Here is a 24,805-nt window from a genome sequence, read left to right on the forward strand (position 1 = left end):
GTAATTCCTATAGAAACTGAGTAACACAAGTCCTTCAAAAATAGCTCCTTTCAGGGGCCAGGATGAAAACCTCAGAAGGTGAAAAGTGGATCAGAGAAAGACTATACCTCACTTTAAAGACACTTTTTTTTTTTTAGACGGATTCTCGCTCTGTCACCCAGGCTGGCGTGATCTCGGCTCACTGCAACCTTCGCCTCCTGCCTCCTGGGTTCAAGCAATTCTCCCTGACTCAGCCTCCCGAGTGGTTGGGATTACAGGCGCCTGCCACCAAACCCAGCTAATTTTTGTATTTTTAGTAGAGATGCGGTTTCTCCATGTTGGCCAGGCTAGTCTTGAACTCCTGACCTCAGGTGATCCACCTGCCTTGGCCTCCCAAAGTGCTGGGATTACTGGTGTGAGCCCCCGCCCCCGGCCTAAAAACACCATTTTTAAATTAAAATTATTTTTCCACGTTCTTACAAAGTGAACTTTTTAATTAAATCCAAGTACATCTTCAGAATGTTTCTAGAGTTGAAAGGCACAGTGCAAATAGAAATTACTACAATCAACAAAATTGAAAAAGATTTTAAAAAGTATTTTTAGCACAAAAAAGTTTTCTTTATATCATACTAAATTCAGAGCATTACATCATTCCCAGAATACCTAGTTTGAAGCTTATTTTTTTTTCCATTCACTTGCAAGCTGGATTAAGACATTAACTATAATAATATGGAATGTTCAGCATTTATGTTTGGTAACCAGATGTATATGGTTTGTATAACCGTACTTTAGAATTTAGTTTGTTCAGATAAATTGGTTTTGGTATACTTTGACTACAGAAAGTGATTTCAACATAAGATGTGATGAAGGAAGTCTCCCATGAAAAACTTAGTAAGGATCAACTAATGCTATGGACAAAACCTAAAAAGATTTGTAGATGCTTTCAAGGCTTTGACTATGAAATATAGAAAACTGGATGGGCATTCTTACTGACCGGATGCTTATAATTTCAAATGAAGAAACTACTAGCCACTCTAAAAATTGGATTAGGGAAAAAAGTGATTTTAGAACAGTCTTCCATTTAAAAAATTTTTCACTGAAAAGAAAATGTGGAATAATTTAATATATTCAATGTCTGTGAAACACAAAGTAGAAAGTAATCTTTTAAAAACATGGAATGCATTTTTATTTCTATTTTAAAATCTCCATTTATGTCTTAAAAGCTTTGAAATGCAAGTACAGCTTTAAAGCATCATAATGACTAATTATAGGTGAATAATAATACAGACAGTCTATATCCTAGGAGGCAGCTGTAGGCGTTTTAATTGGAAATAAGCATTCTGAGATAATGATAATAGCAGTGTAGAAAAATGAAGTTAAAAAAATTCAAAGTGTTGAGAATCCTCCTGTCCTTCTGGGATTTTTATTTTAATCATCTCCTCCACAGAGAACAAGCAGTACTTTCCTGTAGTCTCCGGATGTGTCACCCTGTTGGATAGGGAAGCAAAGTTAGATAAATAGATTTTAAAATGAAACACACAGTTCAAAGTCATCTAAGCCAACTTTTTCAAGCTTGGATGGATTTTTCTTAGCTTTAAATTTTTTTTGTTATTTTTTATTACAAAGGTAATACTTATTCAGTGTAGAAAATAAAGACAAAAAAGAACACAAAAATCAACCTTTATTCCATCATCTAGAGACTATTCTTACCGTTTAGATGTGTGAATGTCCTTCCAGTCTTTTTTCTATGTATCTAGATACCCAATGTGATAGAACAGTAGTATTCTGTGTTCTGCTTTTTCACTTAACAATATAGCCTATTTCCCTATTTTGTTAATTTTTGTTTGTTTGATTTTTTTTTTTTTTTGAGACAGAGTCTTGTTCTGTCGCCCAGGCTGGAGTGCAGTGGCGCCATCTCGACTCACTGCAAGCTCCGCCTCCCAGGTTCACGCCATTCTTCTGTGTCAGCCTCCTGAGTAGCTGGGACTACAGGCGCCCGCCACCATGCCCGGCTAATTTTGCTTTTGTATTTTTAGTAGAAACGGGGTTTCACCGTGTTAGCCAGGATGGTCTCGATCTCCTGACCTCATGATCTGCCAGCCTCTGTCTCCCAAAAAGTGCTGGGATTACAGGCGTGAGCAATCGCGCTAGGCCCCTATGTTGTTAAATATTATTCTACAACATTATTTAATGGTTACAGAATATCCCATTGTATGCAGGTAAAATAATTTATTTGATCACATCCTCCCTCTCCCTATTGTTGGATATTTATGTTGTTTTAATTTTTCACTATTATAAACACTGCTTCAATAAGCATATTGTAGTTACATTTTTGTATATTTTCTTAATGATTTATTCTGGATAAATTTTCATAAAATGGGAATTACTGGACTAAATGCATTTTCTTAAACCTTTTTTTTTTTTTTTTTTTCCTGAGACGGAGTCTCATTCTGTGGCCCAGGCTGGAGTGCAGTGGTGCAATCCTGGCTCACTGCAACCTCCGCCTCCCAGGTTCAAGCGATTCTCCTGCCTCAGCTGCCTGCGTAGCTGGCACTACAGGTACACACCACCACACCTGGCTAATTTTTATTTTTTTAGTAGAGACAGGGTTTCACCATGTTGGCCAGGCTGGTCTTGAAGTCCTGACCTCAAGTGATCCACCCACCTTGGCCTCCCAAAGTACTGGGATTGCAGGTGTGAGCCACCGCACCCGGCCTGTTTTCTTAAACATTTTGATATGGGTTACAAAACAAGTCTTCCAGAAAGGTTCTATAATTTCTGCATATAAATTTTTGTGGTCTAATAATTGATTAATTTTTTAATCTTTAATTTTATGTATTTATTTTTATTATATTTTTAGAGACAAGGTCTTGCTCTATCTCCCAGGCTGGAGAACAGTGGTGTGGTCATAGCTCACTGCAGCCTCGAACTCCTGGGCTCAAGCGATCCTCCCACCTCAGCTTCCCAAAATGCTGGGATTACAGATGTGAGCCACTGCACCTGGCCTAGATTAATTTTTATTAGTCATTCATGGGGACTAGAAAAGATGGAATCTCTGTATATAGGGTTCAAAGTTTAATAAATATCTGTTAAACTCAATCTTAATATATCCTTGTTTATACTTTGCCTCATTGATCTGCCAAAGCATAGGATGTATTAAAGTCTCTCGCTAGCATAGTAATTCCATTATATGTTTTCTTCCGGAGCCTCAAGTTTCTTATTTATACATTTGAATGCAATATAATTTGGTACTTAAAGTTTCATAACAGTTTAATCTTTGCTGTGAATTGTTGCCTTTGTTAGTATAACGTGATCCACTTTCTCCTATTTAATACTTTTTCTCCTTAAATTCTTCTTTTTATTAATAGCATAATCTCCGCTTTCTTTCTTGTATGTCCACTTTCTTTCTTTCCCTGGTGTTTTTCTTTAAGCTTTTTACATGTCACTGTATTTTAGTTGTTTCTTATAAACAGCATGAAGTTGGATTTTATATTTTTACCTAACCTGAGAGTTTATTTATTTTTATAACTTTTATTTTTATCTTTTGTCATTTTTTTCTATTATTTACATATTTTATGCTTCTATTCTGCTTCTTTCATTTCTTTTGACAACTATTATTGAATGAGTAATGTATTCTTTATTTTTAATCTTTTCTAGTGGTGTGTGTGTGTATACACACATATATTTACATATTTATATATACAGACATATATACACTAGATTATAGTGTTTTCTTCCCAAGCCAATCAATATATTTGTACTCAATCATTTTAGTGTTGGTATAGTATTATATTGTATGGATTTTCCATAATTTATTTGTTATTCTCTATTGATTAATAGTAATAATATGTAATAAATTATATACTATAATACCATATTATTGATATAAATATAAATAACAAAGCAATGTAAATAATATAAGTAATGCTATGATGAAGTATTATACTTCATCTACTCTTCACATTTCATTAAACAATTTTATTCAAATTCAGAGACTTTTTGTTATGGTAAAAATATATATATATAATTTATCATTTTAACCATTTTCAAGTGGCACTAGTTACTTTTACAATGTTATGTAACCATCATCACTGTCTATTTCTAAAACCCTTTCATCACCCCAAACAGAAACTCTGTACCCACTAACCAATAACTCCCATTCTTTCCTCTCCCTCCAAATTGCTGGTAATATCTAATCTACTTTCTGTCCCTATGAATCTACCTTTTCTACATATTTCATAAAGCAGAATCAAACAATATTTGTCCTTTTGTGTCTGATTTATTGCACATAATATATTTTCAAGGTTCATTCATGTATCAAAAATGTCATTCCTTTTTTTCATGACAGCCTACCATTGAACATCATTGCTTTTTATGTATGTATATACATTTTGTTTATCCAGTCATCTGTTGATGGATATTTAGGTTGTTTTCATCTCGTGCCTATTGTTAATAATGTTTATGTTGATGTACAACTAGCTGTTTGGGTTCCTGTTTTCATTTAAGTATATAACTGAGAGTGGAATAGCTGGATCATATGGTCACTCTATGTTAAAATTTTTTCTTTTTCTTTTTTGGGATGGGTCTTTACTCAGGCTGGAGTCTTGAAGTGGTACAATCATGGCTCACTGCAGCCTCGACCTCCCCAGCCTCAGGTGATCCTCCCACCTCAGCCTCCTGAGTAGCTGGGACTACAGGCATGCACCACCACACCCGGCTAATTTTTGTATATTTTGTAGAGACAGGGTCTCACTATGTTGCTTAGGCTGGTCTCGAACTCCTGGGCTCAAGTGATTCCACCTGTCTCGGCCTCCCAAAGTGCTGGGATTACAGGCGTGAGCCACGATGCCTGGTCTATATTAAACTTTTTGAAGAAGTTTGGTGCTTAAAGTTTTGTTAACAGACTGTTTTTCACAGTGGCTGCACCACTTTATATTCCTACCAACAGTGCACAAGAGTTCTAGTCTCTCCATATCCTCCATAAATCATTTGTCATTTCCTGGGGTTTTTTATTTTGTTTTTTTCTTGTTTGTAGTATATTTTCCCACAACTTCATTTACCATCATCCTTGAATCTTAAACTAGTTATACAGTTCAGCTCTGCAAAATCAAGTTACCTCACAGCCTAGTCAGAAATAGAAACAAGTTCGTGCATGCCTTGTAGACATAGTAACAAAATCCACAGCTTGGTGGGGCATGGTGGCTCACGCCTGTAATCCCAGCACTTTGGGAGGCCGAGACGGGTGGATCACTTGAGGTCAGGAGTTCGAGACTAGCCTGGCCAACATGGTGAATCGCCATTTCTACAAAAAATACAAAGCTCATGCCTGTAGTCCCAGCTACTCAGGAGGCTGAGGCAGGAGGATCACTTGAACCCAGGAAGTGGAGGTTGCAGTGAGTGGAGTTTGCGCCACTGCACTCCAGCCTGGGCGACAGAGTGAGACTCCATCTAAAAAACAAAAAAATCTGCAGTTAAAATCACCTAATTGTCACACCTCTCCAAGCTTTGAGTAGGATTCAGAATATTTAATTCACAGATCAAATGCTGATTTGAAGCTTGCAGTGCAGGCAACCTTAGCTCCTAAGGAAATCTGTCTCACTTTCATGTCCATGAGACTCTTCCAGCATCCTCAAGAAACAAAATCCCAGGAATGCCCGGCTTCAAGGGAGGTGAACCATTTCTCACCACTACCATGCCCTCTTAGGATTCCTAGAAGTCTGGTGCCTGGTAAAGAACAGTAATTCAGCATAGCTAAAATGCTTTCCCATATTCCCAGCAGACCTCAGCTGGCCACTGCATAGAACTCTGGATTCAGTTGTTTATCTTCTCTCATAATTAGGTAGACGAGGAAATTGTGTGCTTAAAAGTATTCATTAAAATGTAATCTTTGTCTGGGGTCAACATAAAATAATTACTGTATTTAGAAGGCAAATTTCCAGCTTGTATCCTGGCAAAGGTTTAAATATCTGTGTGAAAGCAGAGAGACTGGAAATATCAGGAGCATCATCTTTAAAGGAAATGATATATGCCAAGAAGAGGGGACAACAAGTGCTAAATGCCAAGGTCAGAGGGGTCCTTTTCTGGATCCTTTCCTCTGGACTTAGGCTGCTGTGACCTACCTTGATGAACGAGTACAGAGACTTTCCATAGAGTCTCTTGAAGTGTGCCCGGATATCCAACATGTCAATTTCTGCTCGAGAAACCATCACTCTGATGAGGGTGTTATCATCGGTGCCCAAGCCCTAAGGAAGAAAATGAAATCCAAACATATACAAAAATCTAGCTGTTTTTCAGTGTCTTCTTTAGTCTATCAAAGCAAGACTAGAGATGACTGTGCTGATGATGTCCTTTGCTCCACTACTTGGCAGGCCTGAGGAATATCCTCACTCCTTATGGTATTCAAGGCTCTTCACAACTCACTTTTCCAATGCTCTATGTTCTGACCACAGGATGCCATTCCCTGCTTTTCTAGAGCCATAACCTGTGCTGTCCAGACATACCCTGCCACCTGGCTCACCTACGATTCCTTCTCATGGAGTATTATCCTTCCCTCCCCAGCCTTATCACCCCTTCCCCTCACCATGTGAAATCCTCTGATGTAAAACTTTTACATTTGGAAGGTCCTGCTCAAATATTCCAACTTCTTTATATATTCTTTGCAGATTCTCCACCTCAAAAAACAAATATTGAAAAAAAAAAACCCTTTCCTCTGTGTTTCTACAATGTTTGGATCCTCAACTACTGTCTTACATTCTGTCTTGTTATAATTGGTGTTTTGCACATACTTGCCTAGGCTAGACATTCTTTGAGAGCAAGGTCTACGTTTTTGTTGTTGTTCTGTTTTGCTTTTTTTTTTTTTTCTTTTTTGAGACAGAGTCTCACTGTGTCACCTAGGCTGGAGTGCAGTAGTGAAATTTCAGCTCACTGCAACCTCTGCCTCCTGGGTTCCAGTGATTCTCCTACCTCAGCCTCCCAAGCAGATGGGAGTATAGGCGTGAGCCACCATACCTGACTAATTTTTGTATTTTTGTGGAGACGGGGATTTCGCCATGATGGCCAGGCTGATCTTGAACTCCTGACCTCAAGTAATCCACCCGCCTCAGCCTCCCGAAGTGCTGGGATTACAGGCATGAGCCACCACACCTGGCCAAAGACTACGTTTTGACCTTCCCTGCACCTCCTGTGATTCTCAGCGTGGGTGCCTGCAGAGTACAATGGAGGGTTAGGAATATGGGCTCGGGAGCTAGAATGCCAGGTAAACACCTGGCATTCTTGCTCCATTACTTCCTCACTGAGAATCTTGGGCAAACTGCATATCCTTTCTATGCCTCAGTTTCCTCATCTGTAAATTGGAGGTTAGTAATAGTACCAGCCTGATAGAGCTGTTGTGGGGATATAATTAATCTATTAAAAACAGTGATCCATACATCCTAAGTACTCAATAAATAAATAGTACCAGCCTGATAGAGCTGTTGTGGGGATATAATTAATCTATTAAAAACAGTGATCCATACATCCTAAGTACTCAGTAAATAAATAGTACCAGCCTGATAGAGCTGTTGTGGGGATATAATTAATCTATTAAAAACAGTGATCCATACATCCTAAGTACTCAGTAAATAAATAGTACCAGCCTGATAGAGCTGTTGTGGGGATATAATTAATCTATTAAAAACAGTGATCCATACATCCTAAGTACTCAATAAATAAATAGTACCAGCCTGATAGAGCTGTTGTGGGGATATAATTAATCTATTAAAAACAGTGATCCATACATCCTAAGTACTCAATAAATAAATAGTACCAGCCTGATAGAGCTGTTGTGGGGATATAATTAATCTATTAAAAACAGTGATCCATACATCCTAAGTACTCAGTAAATAAATAGTACCAGCCTGATAGAGCTGTTGTGGGGATATAATTAATCTATTAAAAACAGTGATCCATACATCCTAAGTACTCAGTAAATAAATAGTACCAGCCTGATAGAGCTGTTGTGGGGATATAATTAATCTATTAAAAACAGTGATCCATACATCCTAAGTACTCAATAAATAAATAGTACCAGCCTGATAGAGCTGTTGTGGGGATATAATTAATCTATTAAAAACAGTGATCCATACATCCTAAGTACTCAATAAATAAATAGTACCAGCCTGATAGAGCTGTTGTGGGGATATAATTAATCTATTAAAAACAGTGATCCATACATCCTAAGTACTCAATAAATAAATAGTACCAGCCTGATAGAGCTGTTGTGGGGATATAATTAATCTATTAAAAACAGTGATCCATACATCCTAAGTACTCAATAAATAAATAGTACCAGCCTGATAGAGCTGTTGTGGGGATATAATTAATCTATTAAAAACAGTGATCCATACATCCTAAGTACTCAGTAAATATCACCTAGTATTATTATTAGCAGCCACTCACTGAAGTATTTGATGAGTTGAATTGGATCTTTCAGAGCAAAGTTTGGATAGGGGATATAAGTAAGCTTAAGAAGGTGGACACAAGATAACTCAAATTCATTTAGATGCTGAAAATAAGGCCATTTACCTTCATCGATTTATAGAGCTTTTCAGCAAAATATGCAGATTTGTTCCTCATGCACTTTACTGTCAAAGAAAAAAAAAGAAGAAATGAAAAGATTTCAGATAAGACCCATGAAAAAAGAAAAGTGACAGTTGTTTCCCCTGTTTCTACAAGGTATCAATATTTGCTTTGCCAGGGAAATTTTAGCCAAGCAATGTTTCATGAACATAGGCTATGCTCTATGTATTTTCACAGACAGAAAGTACCCTCGATTTATCATCAAGTTCCTGGAGTAGTAATTGATAAAGTCTATCAAAGCAAAGGGTGGTATTTCGTTTCAAAATAAGGATTACTGTATCTGCCATATGAGACAGTTACTAGTTCTAACCATTCACAGACTTGCAAGCTGCAGCTTGTATATCTGCACATTATTACCTTTCACATAGGACATACAAAAGCACAGAAGATATAAAATATATAAACCACATGGCGCAATAGCAATCAGGTTGTATATAATATTTCTTGTTTAAAAATCTGGAACGTAACATGAGTGATTCATGATAAACAACTTTTATCTCTGAAAATAATTCTATATCCCCATATTGTAAACTGATAATGAGAAGAAAAATCTATAAACATTTGTTTCTCTACTCCCCCTACCAGCTTACCTATGGCCAGCAGAGCATCTTCAAAGCTACCAGATGTTTCAGATTTAATACTCTGTTCAATATCCTTCTGTGATATCCTTTTGTATTCATCAAACACTGCAAACAATAGCAAAATAGTATTATTGGGAAGAAAAAACAGAGGAAACTAAAATTTATGGAGAGAATGAGCATTTTTAACTAGCCTACACTATTTATTCTTTGGCATATTTCAGGAGGAAACTAATTAGTAATGTGGGCAAGCAGCCAGGAGGGATGTGCAGAGTGGAATGGGCCCCAGATAAGGAGGAAGAAATGCTGTGATGTTTGGAGGACATCAGTCAAGTCCTTTCCTTTATCTGGGACCCTCACACATAAAATGGAGATGGCCACTGGGGAGCTTTGCTTTCCTTTCTAATTATTTCCTTAATAAGCAGAATGTGTCTTTTTGTGTTTTTGTCCTTGGCAATCACCTCCCTGTCATCTCCCTTTTGGCTCATCAAAACTAGAACAATTCAACCTCTTCAGAACTGAGTCACAGTTAATAACAGCTGGTTGCATCTTTTAAAATACTTAAACATAATTACATTTGTTGTTGTTGTTGTTTTTTGCCAAGTATTTTTGAATGTGGTGAATATGTTCCCCTCTCTTGCTGTCTCCTTCTGGAAACTTCTTAGAGCAGGTATCTATTTTATCTTCTCACCATCACCTTCTTTGGGGTGCTGCCTCACTTACATCAATGTGATTTTAACAGGGCTGTCAATCAAGGGACACCATACCCAACAACATATGTGGACTGTATGCTGGACAACACTACAGGATTAGTGAACTCATTTTGCATTATTTAATTCCAAAAAGCCACTAAGATGCTCATCAGAAAAGCATTGTCAAAAGTGGAAATAGATAAATGTCATCTGTAAATAAATTAGAATTGATTATGAAATATTTGATGAGGGCCGGGCGCAGCGGCTCACACTTGTAATCCCAGCACTTTGGGATTACAGACCACAACCTCTGTCAAACATGTGAGCAGTTCACCCAGTCAGGACCCCATTAGACTCTCTCCTGGGAACTTTTTAATTGAGCAGCTCACGGGGATGGCCAAAAGCACTGCATCATCTTTACCCTCAGAGAAACCTATTAAACCTCCTGGGTGTCACACTCAGATATTCTAATTCAGCCAGTCTCAAGTAGGGGGTCAATATTTAGCATTTTTAATAGAAAACCAACTTCAGAAACGCTGCTTTAGAAATAAAATCCATTATTCACTTCTACTGAGACCCCCAGAACTGCCTTGATTTCTGTTCTTCCTGAAGGTGTTCAGCTGTCTGTTCAAATCTGTGAGCTACCAGTATTTTCCATTTTCCCTCTTGTGCCATTCTATATTATTTCATGTTTTCTTACTTAAATTGAAGTCAGTGTGTGTGGCTTGGAATCAAAGAACTTAATTGGCACATTTTCTAAGCCTCAGTTTTCTCCACTGTAAAATGGGGAAAATAATTACTGCTCCATTGGGTGCTGCAAGAAACAATGCTTATAAAATGCTTAACACTGCACCTAGAAAATAGAACATTATTAACAAAACCGTAGTTATTATGAAATCTCACCATTATTGTTGGTTGGTAAGACAATTATGAAGTTTTCCTAATCCAAACAGTGCTTAAAATATTTTCTCCCAGTGGCTTACAAACAGATATTTCATAGTTGCTTAACTATTGACTTGTACCCAGAAGTGAAAATTCTTGCAAATGCATTTATGCACTAAATCAGCTTCTAAAGACCTGCAGTTCTTGGAAAATACCACCAGGGGGAGATTCCTGTTATTTGTAACCAGTCAAGGGAAGGAAATGAAGAAGCTGAGTCAGAAGTTTGTGTATCTGCATGGACACAGGAAGGGGAACATCACACTCTGGGGACTGTTGTGGGGTGGGGGGAGTGGGGAGGGATAGCATTGGGAGATATACCTAATGCTAGATGACGAGTTGGTGGGTGCAGCGCACCAGCATGGCACATGTATACATATGTAACTTACCTGCACATTGCGCACATGTACCATAAAACCTAAAGTATAATAATAATAATAATAATAATAATAATAAAAGAAAAAAAAAAGAAAAAGAAAAAAAAAATCTCCCAAAAATAAAAAAAAAAAAAAGAAGTTTGTGTATCTGATGGTAGCCCGGGATACTGATTAACAGGAGTAATCACGTTTTTTTTTTTGTCACTGTGAAAAACCTGAAATAATTACAACTTCAGAATGTGTTGTACTTCTCAATTGCTTTATGTTTTCAATTTAGCAAACTCATTCTCAAATTTCCCACAAGCTTTGCAAATCAGTGTGTGTGATTAAAAAGGTATGGTGGGTGGGTTTATAAAATTATAATGTACTTAAAGATCTAAAGAACTTGTATAAAAGATGAAATATCTTATTAAACCCTTACTTGCTGTTTAAAAGAATATGAACCTGACAGCAAATATTCTAAAATTGTCTAGTATCTTTCCCCCAAATAAGTTAAAATCACATTACAAAGTTTATATTTATCAGAAACAAATTAGAAACATTTCAAATTTGAAATTATCCACTATTCATCTTATACAACATAACCCCTAAAGAAATCACTTTTATTAGCTTTACAGCTTGGATGTTACACAGGAATAAATATCAACCAACATTGCTATTTTATTGCTACCTGATCTAATACAGATTACTTTCATATGTAACTGAATTAGAATGAAAATACTGGGGCTACTTTAGAAAAAGGACTGATTATGAAGGTCAGTTTCCTAGAAACAGGAATGCCAGACTTCTATGACTACATGCACTTTTGCTAATTATTCATAATTAATCTTTCAGAAATTAGCTTTCATATACATCATTGAACTAATACATTTCCAGGGTGAGAATCTAAGACACTTGGGTACAATCAGTTCTTTGTACCAACTGAAGGAGGAAGGTTATCAATTACTTATGGGCAAAATAGTTTTTGCTATCTTTCACACCTTTTCTTTGGGAAATGAAGTAAGTGCCTTACCATGCAACAGGTGATTTCGGTTCCGGGAACAGAGGACAGTTAGAAATTTCACCTCATCTGTCCCCCATTTCTTCTCTCCAGCCTCATACAGGTCCTGAAGCGAAACAAAGCACAAGTCTAAAATTCCAAAAAGGATGTGCCACGACACAGGCAAATATTTCCAGAAGCTCAAAGAGCTGAGCTGGCTTAGCTTTATTTTGTTGGTGATGGGGGTGGAAATGGTAGTGGTGAGTGGAAATGACTCGGGATCCTTCCTTAGACATAAGGCTGTTGGGACCCTGTCATACCTCCCTGGGAGTCAGGGCAAACACTAGCAGTTCCTTAGCTGGAGACTACATGGTTCTATCTCAAGAGCTAAAAGAAATGCCCTAGATTTGGGCTGTCCCCTACAGTTGCCACTAACCACATGTGGCTGTTTAAATTTTAATTAAAATTAAATACAATTTAAAATTCAGCTCTTCAATCACATTAGCCTCATTTCAAGTACCCAGCGGCTACAGGTAGCCAGTAGTCACCCATACAGGACAGTGCAGATGTGGAATGTTCTCATCACTGCAGGGAGTTCTATTGGATAGCCCTGCTCTAGAATGATCTGTGATTTTCCTGAGGCTACAGGTCTCACAGTAGAACCAGGGACCCATTGCCAATTGCTTACATTCCAACCAGGTAGGAATATAGGAAACTGATTCTGCTCAATTTAACTACATTATTGCTCAATCAGAATTACTGTTCATTTATAATAAGTAGCTGGTCTGTTACATTTCTCAAAAAGATCTTAACTCACAGATATTGTGGCTCATTGGGCTTACCTCCATATACTCCCCCATTTTTTCACTTCTTTCTCTGATTCCCTCACTGCTTTAGAGTCAATTCACATAATCATAAAAATTTAAAGCTGAAAGCATTCATCTAATTCACCTAATTCAAAAGAGTTCATCTTATTCAGCACTTCTGAAATTTGACTCTCAACAGGCTTGTGACAATTTATTTTATGTCAACTTGACTGGGCCATGGGTTACCCAGATTTTTGCTCAAACATTATTCTGGGTGTTTCTGTGAGGGTTTTTGGATGATCCAATATGGAGGAGGGGCCCTCATACAATCAGCTGAAAGCTTTTGTTTTCAAGAACAAGAGGGCTGACCTTCCCAAGAGTAAGAGGGAGTCCTCCTGCCTGACTGCCTTGAGCTAGGACATCAGTTTTTTTCCTGCCTTTGGACTTGAACTGGAACATCAGCTCTTCATGGGCTTCCAGCCTGCTGGCCTTCAGATGGGAACTGCTCCTGGTTCTCAGGCCTTTGGACTCAGACTAGAACAAAACCATAGGCTGTCCTGCATCTCCAGCTTGCTGACTCCCTCTGAAGATCCTGGTACTTGCCCACCTCCATCCTCTCTCTCTTACACACACACACACACACACACACACACACACACACACACACACCTCTGTCTCTCTCTCTCTCTCTATTGGTTCTGTTCCTCTTAAGAATTCTGACTAATACATTGCTTTAATTAATAAAGCATAGTAGTGGGCTGGGCACGGTGGCTCATGCCTGTAATATAGCACTTTGGAAGGCCAAGGCAGGTAGGTTGCTTGAGCCCAGGAGTTTGAGACCAGCCTGGGCAATATGGCAAAACCCCACCTCTACCAAAAAAATATTTAAAAATTAGCCAGGCATGATGGCACATGCCTGTAGTCCAGCTACTCAGGAGGCTGAGGTGGGAGGATCACTTGAGCCTGGGAGGCGAAGGTTGCAGTGGGCCGAGATCATGCCACTGCACACCAGCCTGGGAGACAGAGCAAGACCCTATCTCAAAAAAAAAAAAAAAAAAAAAAAAAGAATAAAATACAGGTTAGTGGAAGTGACACTGATTTCTGAGGCTAGATCATAAAAAATCATGCAACTGCCATTGGTTCTATTGGAATGCTTGCTTTCTGGGTGCTCCTTCTTGAAACCCAGCTGCCGTGCTCCAAGAAGCCCAAGCCACACACATACCTCTATCCCCTCTAATGAAAGCAACAGGTTCTTTTTTTGCGTAAAACAAAGTTGTTCATACCTCACAAACTGAATGGAACCAATCCCTCATTACGGTTATGTATTGGTTAAGAATACTGGGTCTATGGCCAGGCACGGTGGCTCATGCCTGTAATCCTGGCACTTTGGGAGGCCATGGCAGGTGAATCATTTGAGGTCAGGAGTTCAAGACCAGCCTGGCCAACATGTTGAAACCCTATGTCTATTAAAAATACAAAAACTAGCCGGGTGATGGTGGTGCATCCTGTAATCCCAGCTACTCGGGAGGCTGAGGTGGGAGAATTGCTTGAACCTGGGAGGGGGAGGTTGCGGTGAGCTGAGATCACACCACTGCACTCCAGTCTGGATGACAGTGAGACCCTGTCTCAAAAAAAAAAAAAAAAAAGAGAGAGAGAGAATACTGGGTCTAGATGCCAATTGGTTCAAATCCTAGCTCTGCCCTTTATTATCTTTCTGAGCTTGAGCAAAGTACTTGACCTCTCTGAGCCTCAGTTTCCTTGTTTGTAAAATGGGGATAGCAATACTTACCTTATGAAGTTATTGCAAAGATTCAATGACATACTTAATATAGAATTTAGAACAGTGGGCCGCGCGCGATGGCTCACGCCTGTAATCCCAGCACTTTGGGAGGCCGAGGCAGGTGGATCACCAGAGGTTAGGAGTTCAAGACCAGCCTGGCCAACATGGTGAAAACCCGTCTCTACTAAAAATACAAAAAATTAGCTGGGTATGGTGGCAGGCACCTGTAATCCCAGCTATTTGGGAGGCTGAGGCAGCAGAATCACTTGAACCCAGGAGGCAGAGGTTGTAGTGAGCCAAGATCGTGCCATTGCACTCCAGCCTGGGCAACAAGAGTGAAACTCCATCTCAAAAAAAAAAAAAAAAAAAAAAATTAGAACAGTGTTTGGTACCTGGTAATGACCCACTTTTTATTAGCTATTATTGTTAGTGTTATCTGGCCACAGCTGATTAGACCATGGGTTGGTTCCAGGACAACCATCACTGGGCTGGAAAACACAGGCAAATGCCTCTTGGGGTTTGCTATTAATTTTACCCAGCAGGGTATACACTGTGTCAAGCTATTTTATATAGGTTCTATCAAATGCCCTCTTTGATGAAATAAAAATGCACAGTGAACAGTCCCTTTCACCTCCACGGGATTCGGAAGACAGTGGTTCTCTGGGATTGCCACACAATGGTCCTAATGTTGAGAAACTTGGAACCCAGGAGTGCTTATATAATGACGTCCAGCCCCAGGTACCTCTGCAAGAAACCTGTTATTAAAGGCTATCTGTGGGAATATTTTTAAAGAACATATCCAAGCCTGGCTAATATACACTGTAATATAAGATGCTGTCCACCCACTAAGGCCTGTCTTATTGGCGAAAGAGAAGAAAGCTGGAAGAAAGAAGCTGCAGTTCTACCAACCTGGGCATCCTGTCTCACGAGAGCATCGTCCAGATAATTTCCTTCATCCCTCCCACCCTGAGGATGAGAAAAACAAACAAAAAATAATTCGAGAGTATACATGAAGTTCTGGGGACACCATTAAGATAGCAGGTCTAGAGTAATGAGCAAAAATACCACGAGAAGTGGGGCTTCAGACCCAGGGAGGGAGGATAGACGTCCTCTAAATGTGCTCGCTTTATTAGCATGGCCCTGATGTGTGCCTAGAGGGCTGAGCCTCAGTGTGGCCCCTAACGTTGCACGAGTGCCTCTGCCAATAGCAGGAGAAGCTTCCCAGGGACAGCTCCCTCCGCTATCTCCTGGCTTCCCCCACCACCCCACTCTCCTGTGTCTTCCCAGCTGACTCATGCCTTCCTGACTGGCAAATCTACATTGATCCACCTCTGCCAAAATGGGGTCGGGGTGTGCTTGTAGTTCCAGCTACTCGAGGCTGAGGTGGGAGGATGTCTTGAGGCCAGGAGTTCAAGGCAGTGAGCTAAGATGGCACCTGTGAAGAGCTGGCCTGGGAAACAGCAAGACCTTGAATCTTTAAAAAAAAAAAAAAAATGGTGGGGAGGTTGGAAACAGAGGAGAGTCAAGAGAATATGGGACCTATGGTGGGACTTGAGGATCCCATAAAAATGTCCCCCTACCCCTCACCAAAACCAGCTCACAAGAAGGCAGAGTGGAAGCCTCTGAAGAATGCTAACAAATGATAAAATGGGCTACTTTCCTCTAGTTTTTAGGCTATTTTTCTTGTTATACTGTCTCGATGTTCTACGGTCTAGGCATGACTCATCAGAGTGGTAAATATGGGAGGAAAAGAGAAAGTGGGAAAGAAATATGAGACACAGGCAGGCGTTACTAAGTAAATATTGGAGACAAGAGCAAAGTGGAAATTGGAGATGATTTCCAGGGTTCTGCTTCTTTAGGTGTAGGAGGAACAACAGCAATATTAACAGAAACAGGCAAGTCCAGAAGAAGAGCTGGTCTGAAGGGAAAATGAGTTCCGGTTCAGTCCATTAAGGGGATAGTAGAATATCTGTAACGAAACATCTAAAAAGCAATGTGAGATGAGAGTCTCACGCTCAGGAAGGAGGCTGGGGATAAAGATGCAATTGGGAAGTGATGTGAAATGTCTGAAGTCTCCAGCTTCCCTTTTCAGGCAACCCTGCCCCACCTAGCTCAGTCCTGCTTTATTTTCCAGCTGGAATTTTCCAGGTAGCTTCCTACCTGGTCGTCCAGCCTCCAGTTCCTTGCCACTGTTCATCCTACACGTCACTATTACATTACTCTTCTGAAAGTGCAGCTCCAGTCACATCACTCCCATCATCGTTGTCATCATCACGTCATCTACTGCTCCCAAATAAATAAGTGTAAACTCCTCCCAACATAGAATTCCAGTTTATCCTCCCACCCTGTTTCCAGAATCACCAGCCCAACTGTTTAGCCAGTTGTTCCCTGAACCCCATGTTCCCTGCCTTGTTCTTGCTGTTCTTCCTGTCTGGAATACACCCACCCACGTCTCTGCCTCTTGACATTCTAGTAATCCTCCAAGTCCTCTCTGAACCAGCATCTCTGTCACGAAAACTTTTCTTTGTTTCTACAACCAAATTTTCTCCTTGAATCTTCTTTTTCCTATGCGCCTCTCCTTTGGCATGTAATCTTTTCATGCCTTCTAGCAACTTGTGTACCTGATGTATTCCCTTATGACAATATATACGCTTAAGGCCCAGGAACTGCCTCTGAATCATCTTCATAACTCTCAATACACTGAGTGACAGGGGGACCTGGCAGGTATTAGGTACTTGTAAATATCAAATTAAAGTAGATCAAACGGGCAGGCAGGATTAGCCAGTCTCTCTGAAGGAGAGATAAGATAAAGGAACAGAGGGGTCTGAGAACACTACCTGGGGAATATCCACATGTCAGGGGCTGAAAGGATAAGAAAGGCTGGCAAAGCGGATAGAGTGGACATTTCGATAAAACCCGCCCCCCATCAGAAGCAGTCACTCACAGCTGACAGAGACACCAGCACTCGCTGGAACATGAACGATGTGTCAGAGCGAATGTCATCTTCAAGGCTCCGTCCATATTCTAGCAAGAGAGTGAAATTAGCTACTTCAGAATAAAGAGTCTTGCCCAATGCCCTGTCACACTCCAGAGCAATCTGTCCCTTCAAGACCAGCCTGCTTTTGGAAGCAGCTTATCATGAGGTTTTTTCACCCCACACACAGTTTTTCAAAAACTAAACTCTGGTAAAATGGTCAAGATCAGCTTATCCTGTCACAAGATATTCCTGTTTTTGTTTTGTTTCTTTCGAGATGGAGTCTCACTCTGTTGCCCAGCCTGCAGTCTGGAGTGCAGTGGCACCATCTCAGCTCACTGCAACCTCTGCCTCCTGGGTTCCTGCAATTCTCCTGCCTCAGCCTCCCGAGTAGCTGGGATTACAGGTGCGCCCCACCATGCCCGGCTAATTTTTGTATTTTTAGTAGAGATGGGGTTCTGTCATTTTGGCCAGGCTGGTCTCGAACTCCTGACCTCAGGTGATCCGCCTGCCTTGGCTTCCCAAAGTTCTGGGATTATAGACATGAGCCACTGCACCCGGCCGAGATATTCCTGTTTCTTAAAATGTAGGGTTGAAAAAGCTGGGTCTGAAATCCTCCCTCTGTGCTTCCTGCCACCCAGGGGTCCGATCTGAACGTGGTTCTCAGTGACGCAGAGGGAACCACAGCTGTGGAGCAGCCCCTGCTGCTTCACTGATGGAAGGCAACTAGATAGGAGCTTCTGAACCCGGCTTTGGGGTGGGGCTGGGGTCGGAGCACTGTCAAATGCAAATCCTAGCATATGCCTTTCCGTCACGTCTCTCACTTGGAAGGTTCTGACAGGTTATCCACGAGAAGCTCCATGGCTGAGCGCAGTGGCTCATGCCTGTAATCCTAACACTTTGGGAGGCTGAGGAGGGCAGACTGCTTGAGTCCAGGAGTTCGAGACCAGCCTGGGCAACATGGTGAACCCCCATCTCTACAAAAAATACAAAAATTAGCTGGGTTTGTTGGCACATGCTTATAGTCCCAGCTACAGGGGAGGCTGAGGTGGGAGGATCACCTCAGCCTGGGGAGGTCAAGGCTGCACTGAGCCATGATCATGCCACTGCACTCCAGCCTGGGCCACAGAGCAAGATCCTGTGTCAAAAAAAATAGGCAGGGGGAGCTTCAGCAAGAAATTAAAAATCACTTCTTCATTATTAATTTTTAAAAACCAAAAAAAAAAGAGAAGCTCCAGCCCTTCACAGCCCTCAGGGAAGAAAACCCTCATTGGGCAGATGTGGGGATTGGGTTACTAAATCCAGTCTCCTAAGGTTTAGAACCTCCTGCTCTGAACACTTCCCACAAAACTCTTATTGTGGTTGTTTTCTTTCTATAAAGGTAACACATGTTGACCACAGAAGACTTAGGAAAAAACAAATAAGTAAAAAGAAGGGGCAAGGCAAGGAACTCCACTGCAATCTAATCACCCAGAAATAATAATCACTGATAACATTTCTGTAAATACCCGTCCTCATTTTCCCCCACATACACACATTATTTTCATTTATTTAAAAAATACTGTGTTATTAACTGTGTTAATTTTTTAAAAATGGGATCATAGCATACTATTTTATGGCTTGTCTTTTTCACTTATATATACCACACCATTTAATAAATATTTTAATAATATTCTTGGCCAGGTGTAATGGCTCACATCTGTAATCCCAGCACTTTGGGAGGCTGAGGTGGGCAGATTGCTTGGGCCCAGGAGTTTGAGACCAGCCTGGGCAGCATGGCGAAACCCCATCTCTACAAGAAATACAAAAATTAGCTGGGTGTGGTGGTGCACACCTGTGGTCCCAGCTACTCAGAAGGCTGCAGTGGGTGGACTGCTGAAGCCCAGGAGGTCAAGGTTGCAGTGAGCTATGATGGGGCCATTGCATTCCAGCCTGGGCAACAGAGTGAGACCCTGTCTCAAAAAAAAAGGTTAAATAAAAGAAAAAAATACTCTTTAATATAAGTTTTAATGACTACATAATAGTTCATTGTGTAAGTGTATAATATTTTGTTTAGACAATCTGCTACTGTTGAACATTTTTAGCTAATGTAGACAATACTGAATAAACACTGTGAGATCTAAACCTTTGTGCATTTTTAGTTATATTCTTAGGGCAAAAAGTCAGGCATTTTTTAAAGGCACTTCATATGTATCACCCTCTGGAGGTCTCTAAGGGGGAGTGAATGGCTGTCATTCTGATTTGGCTAGAGGACATACAGTCCAGTCTGAAGAGAAGAATTTGGGCCAGACGGCCCCTCCAGACCATTCCTTGGAATGCTAAGATCTGCTGGTGCCACCACTTTTGAACAAGTACCTTAGATTCTTTGTCTGATAATAAGGAACAACTTTCCAACTTTTAGGTTAATAAAATACTGCACTGGGTAGGCAAAATAGAGTGTCATCTTCACCTGAGAACTCTTAAGAAGCCAACAGACCGCCATTTGCCTAAACAGGGGTCTCCCTCAAAGCAGAGCTTGGCACCGAGGATCCCTCATGCTCAGCGTTCTATGAAAAGTCTAATCAGCAAACAACCACCCGCTGCTACCCTCATTCTCTAATCACAGCGAAACTTCAGCTAGGGCCTCTGTGGATGTCACGTACGCTGCTGGTAGGTTTGGCTTATGCGCCGGATCTCCTCAGGGGTCCGGGAGGCCAGGATCTCAATTAGGCAGCCCTCATCAGTGCCGGCTCCCTAAACAAGAAACCAGAGGACAGGGCTATATAAGCCAGTTTACAAAGCTGAGGCCCAGACACAGAAGGAATACAGCCATGAATTTGCAGAGAATAAAGACAATCCACTGTGTTCTAGCAACAGGGTTTGTTCACTTTTATTGTCCCAACTGAAACCCAAAGTGTTTGCTGTAATAATTATGAGTAATAATAAACATTTCTAGGCTGTTTACTATGTGTTCATTACTGTGCCCGGATAGGTACGGTTTCTGCCGTCTGGGGACTTAATTTTTCCTTGACCTCTTCTGCTCTCTTCCTCTGAAGGGCAGAATTTTCTGGCAAAGATTTTGTCACCTCTTTGCTTTCCCAGAGCCTGGCCCAGAACCTTCCACAAGTCTGAGTATTTATTGACATGGTTGAGGAGGATAATTGTACTCCTCGACTTATGATGAGGAGTACAATACACTGAAAATTTTTAAGTAGAACCATCCTAAGTTGGGGACCATTTATATTTGCATTACATACTTGGTCATTAAAATTCGGCAGACCCAGGCTAGGGCACAGTGGGTCATCTAGGGAAGCCAAGAACTCTTTTGCCAGAAGTAAGCCTATAGTAGACCTGGAGGCCCCCAAAGTGTCAGTCATAAAGTTACATATCTCAAAAGTAGTTAACGTGACCACGAAGTCTCTAGAGTTGTACTAAAAGCGACAATTATAATCACTCCCCATTGAGCCACAGGAAGGAGCAAATGATTCCCTAACTTTTTGGAAAAGAATTTTTAAATTATAATTGGTATAATGTAAAGTAATGATGTTTTCAAGTTGTCATAAATGAAGGAAAATCTTCTATACTTTACACCTGCCACTCTCAGAAGGCCTTGGTCATAGTTTCTTTTTTAAAAAAATTTAACTTTTACTTCAAGTGCAGGGGTACATGTGCAGGTTTGTTATACAGATAAACTTGTGTCATGGGGGTTTGTTGTACAGATTATTTCTTTACCCAGGTATTAAGCCTAGTACTCATTAGTTATTTTTCTTGATCCTCTCCCTTCTCCAACCCTCCATCCTCCAACAGGCCCCAGTGTGTGTTGTTCCCCTCTATGTGTCCATGTGTTTTCATCATTTAGCTCCCACTTGTAAGTGAAAACATATGGTATTTGATTTTCTGTTCCTGCCTTAGTTTGCTAAGGACAATGACCTCCAGCTCCATCCATGTTCCTCCAGAGGACATGATCTTGTTCCTTTTTACAGCTATTCCATGGTGTACATGTACCACATTTTCTTTATCCAGTCTACCATTCATGGGCGTTTAGGTTGCTTCCATGTCTTTGTTATTGGGTGACAGTTTCTTAAGAAAGCACATCAGCGTTTGCACCAACAGCACCAAGAGCACGAGAGGAAGAGCACAGACCTTCATGGCCCTTCGCAGCTCTTGCACGTCATACAGCACCGTGGGCGTCATCATCCCCACAATCACCTGCTCGAAGTTGCCACTCAGTTCTGACTTCAGGTCGTCTATCAAGTCCTGCAATTCAAGAAAGTAGCTCCGCTTAACTGCTATAGCAAATTAGACCAGCTACTCTCCAGGTGTGGTCCAGGGATGTCTGGGGTCTCCAAGACCCTTTCAAGGGGCCTGCAAGTCAAAACTATCCTCAGAATAACACTCAGATGTTATTTGCCTTTTCACTGTCATTCTTCCACAAGCATACAGTGGGGTTTTCCTAAGGCTATTTGACATTGTCTGTGCATCAACAACTGTCTGTTCAAATACTCCCCCCATTTTCAAGTACACATCTGTACAAGACCAGATTTTCTTCATATACCCCAACCAAAACCACATATCATAACAAATTGAAGTAGAAACAGATATGAGAAGCCATCTGTCTTCCATTAAGCCAGACATTAAAGAGATCTGCAAAATGTAAAACAATGCCAATCTTCTCACTAAATGTTTTTTTGTTTTGGGATATATAGCTATTTTTCATTAAAATGTTTTTTACAGTAACATAGAATATACTTATTATTTTTACTAAGTTAACGAATATCTATTTTTAAATGCCCTCAGTTTTAGTTTCTAATAGGGCAAATATCAAAAGATATAACCCACAAAACCCAAAAGTCCTAAAAAATTTAAGAGGTAAAGGAGCTTTGAGGTGAATATGTTTGTAGACACCGATGTAAATGTATTTGCCTACTTAACAATATGTCTTGAATATACTTCCAAGTCAATATTCACTGATAACCTTTTTAGCAGCTGTGGAGATTTCTATAGATATAGATAGGTGCAACATAATGTCTTTTTTTTTTTTTTTTTTTTTTTAAGATGGAGTCTTGCTCTGTTGCCTAGGCTGGAGTGCAGTGGCACGATCTTGACTCACTGCAGACTCCACCTCCCCGATTCAAGCCATTCTCCTGCCTCAGTCTCCCAAGTAGCTGGGATTACAGTTGCCCACCACCACACCCAGCTAATTTTTTTGTATTTTTAGTAGAGACGGGGTTTCACCATGTTGGTCAGGCTGGTCTCAAAATCCTGACCTCAGGTGATCCACTCGCCTCGGCCTCCCAAAGTGCTAGGATTACAGGTGTGAGCCACCACACCCAGCCTAATTTCTTTAACTAGTCACCTGTTTCTATTTTTCTACTGTTATATACATAAGGCATTTAGTTGTATCTTTGTGATCATTCATGACTATTTCTTAAGGCTCAATTCCTGAGATATAGTTTCCAAATATAATTATTTGGAAAATGGACCAAATTCTAAAGATGTTTATTCACATTTCCTCCTGGAATGGGTCAGAGAGTTTAAGAACTTGTTTAACATCAATTGACGAAGAAGGAGCTGAATCACTATTCTTTTTTTTTTTTTTGAGATGGAGTCTCTCTCTGCTGCCCAGGCTGGAGTGAAGTGGCATGATCTTGGCTCACTGCAACCTCCACCTCCTAGGTTCAAGCAATTCTCCTGCCTCAACCTACAAAGTAGCTAGGATTACAGGTGCCCGGCACCATGCCCGGCTAATTTTTGTATTTTTTAAGTAGAGATGGGGTTTCACCATGTTGGCCAGGTTGGTCTCAAACTCCTGGCCTCGAGTGATCCGCCTGCCTCAGCCTCCCAAAGTGCTGGGATTACAGGTGTGAACCACCACACCTGGCCTCAAGAACATCTTTAAACAAGACAAAGGATCGATCTTTTAAAACACAGGGTCACTTAGGGAATCTAGATCAGGAAGAGACCCTGCTTCCTGTTGCTGCCAAGTCAGCCAGACAGAGCAGGAAAGACTGTGGCCTACCCTGCCGATGGTGCTCTTGTAGGCTGTCCTGATCTCCTGGCGCTGGGCGGTGTTGCGGTAGGCAAGGATGCTAATAATGGCATCTTCATCGGTGCCTGGGGGCAGAAGGGAGACAGCAGGTAAGTGTGATTTGAGAGAGGAATGAGAAAGCGGGTTCCTCTGTGGACATTGGAGTTACCCAAACACATGCAGAGGGCTTTCTAAGAAAAGAGGCCCTTATTCAAAGGGTTTGTCTACTTCTTGGGAAACAGATGCTAGGTTCAGGACGTAGCCTCTCCTTTAATTAGCTGTTTACTACTGAACAAAATGGTTAACTTTCTAAACATTAGTTTTCCTTATCTGCAAATGTGAATGATGACAGTGATTTCCCTCGATAGGCTGCTGCAAGTGTTAATATAATTAAATGCCTAGCACTTACTAAACATTTAATAAATGTTGGCTGGAGTAATTCTTCTTTCTCTCCTCCAGAATAGTTTTTTTTTTTTTTTTTGAGAGGAAGTCTCACTCTGTCGCCCAGGCTGGAGTGCAATGGCGTGATCTCAGCTCACTGCAACCTCTGCCTCCTGGGTTCAAGCGATTCTCCTGCCTCAGCCTCCTGAGTAGCTGAGATTACAGGGCTGAGCCACCACCCCCAGCGAATTTTTGTATTTTTAGTAGAGACAGGGTTTCACTATGTTGACCAGGCTGGTCTTGAACTCCTGACCTCAAATGATCTGCCCTCCTCAGCTTCCCAAAGTGCTGGGGTTACAGGTGTGAGACACCACGCCCAGCCATCTCCTCTAGAATTCTTTTCATGTCTTTTGAATCCCCTATCTCTCTCTTCCATATTCTTGCCTTTTCTTTGTTTTTATCTCTTTATCATCTCCTCTAAGTTTTGAAACAATTCAAACTTGTCTTTTAATTCACCAATTTGGCATTTTGCAGAGTTTAAATTGGCTGTTACTGCATTCACTGTGTTTTAAAATCTGGAACTATCTTTCCTGAACACAAATGGTTCCCTTTTAGAACTGCTGACAAATTACCATGATACAACGTCTTACCAAAACTTTAAGCAAAAATTACAAATTAAAAATGTTCTAAGTTTTGC

At 40.6% G+C, this 24,805-nt stretch overlaps 1 protein-coding gene across 7 annotated transcripts in view; it reads right to left on the reverse strand.

Moving 5' to 3' along the window:
• Positions 1-455: 455 nt before the first annotated feature.
• Positions 456-24,805, reverse strand: part of ANXA4 (annexin A4) — an 86,421-nt gene continuing 62,071 nt past the window's right edge. For all 7 annotated transcript variants that reach the window (XM_024242717.3, XM_054548106.2, XM_002811936.6 and 4 more), the window contains 10 exons: positions 23,719-23,813; positions 21,843-21,956; positions 20,363-20,453; positions 17,691-17,770; positions 15,656-15,712; positions 12,194-12,287; positions 9,186-9,281; positions 8,542-8,600; positions 6,099-6,221; positions 456-1,467 (listed from right to left, as the gene is read on the reverse strand). In XM_024242717.3, the coding sequence (XP_024098485.1) occupies positions 1,408-1,467; positions 6,099-6,221; positions 8,542-8,600; positions 9,186-9,281; positions 12,194-12,287; positions 15,656-15,712; positions 17,691-17,770; positions 20,363-20,453; positions 21,843-21,956; positions 23,719-23,813 (869 nt within the window). In that variant the 3' untranslated portion in view covers positions 456-1,407. The remainder of the gene's footprint in view (positions 1,468-6,098; positions 6,222-8,541; positions 8,601-9,185; positions 9,282-12,193; positions 12,288-15,655; positions 15,713-17,690; positions 17,771-20,362; positions 20,454-21,842; positions 21,957-23,718; positions 23,814-24,805) is intronic.

Source organism: Pongo abelii, chromosome 12 (genome assembly GCF_028885655.2).
Source record: "Pongo abelii isolate AG06213 chromosome 12, NHGRI_mPonAbe1-v2.0_pri, whole genome shotgun sequence".
In the NCBI taxonomy this organism is placed as follows: Eukaryota; Metazoa; Chordata; class Mammalia; order Primates; family Hominidae; genus Pongo; species Pongo abelii.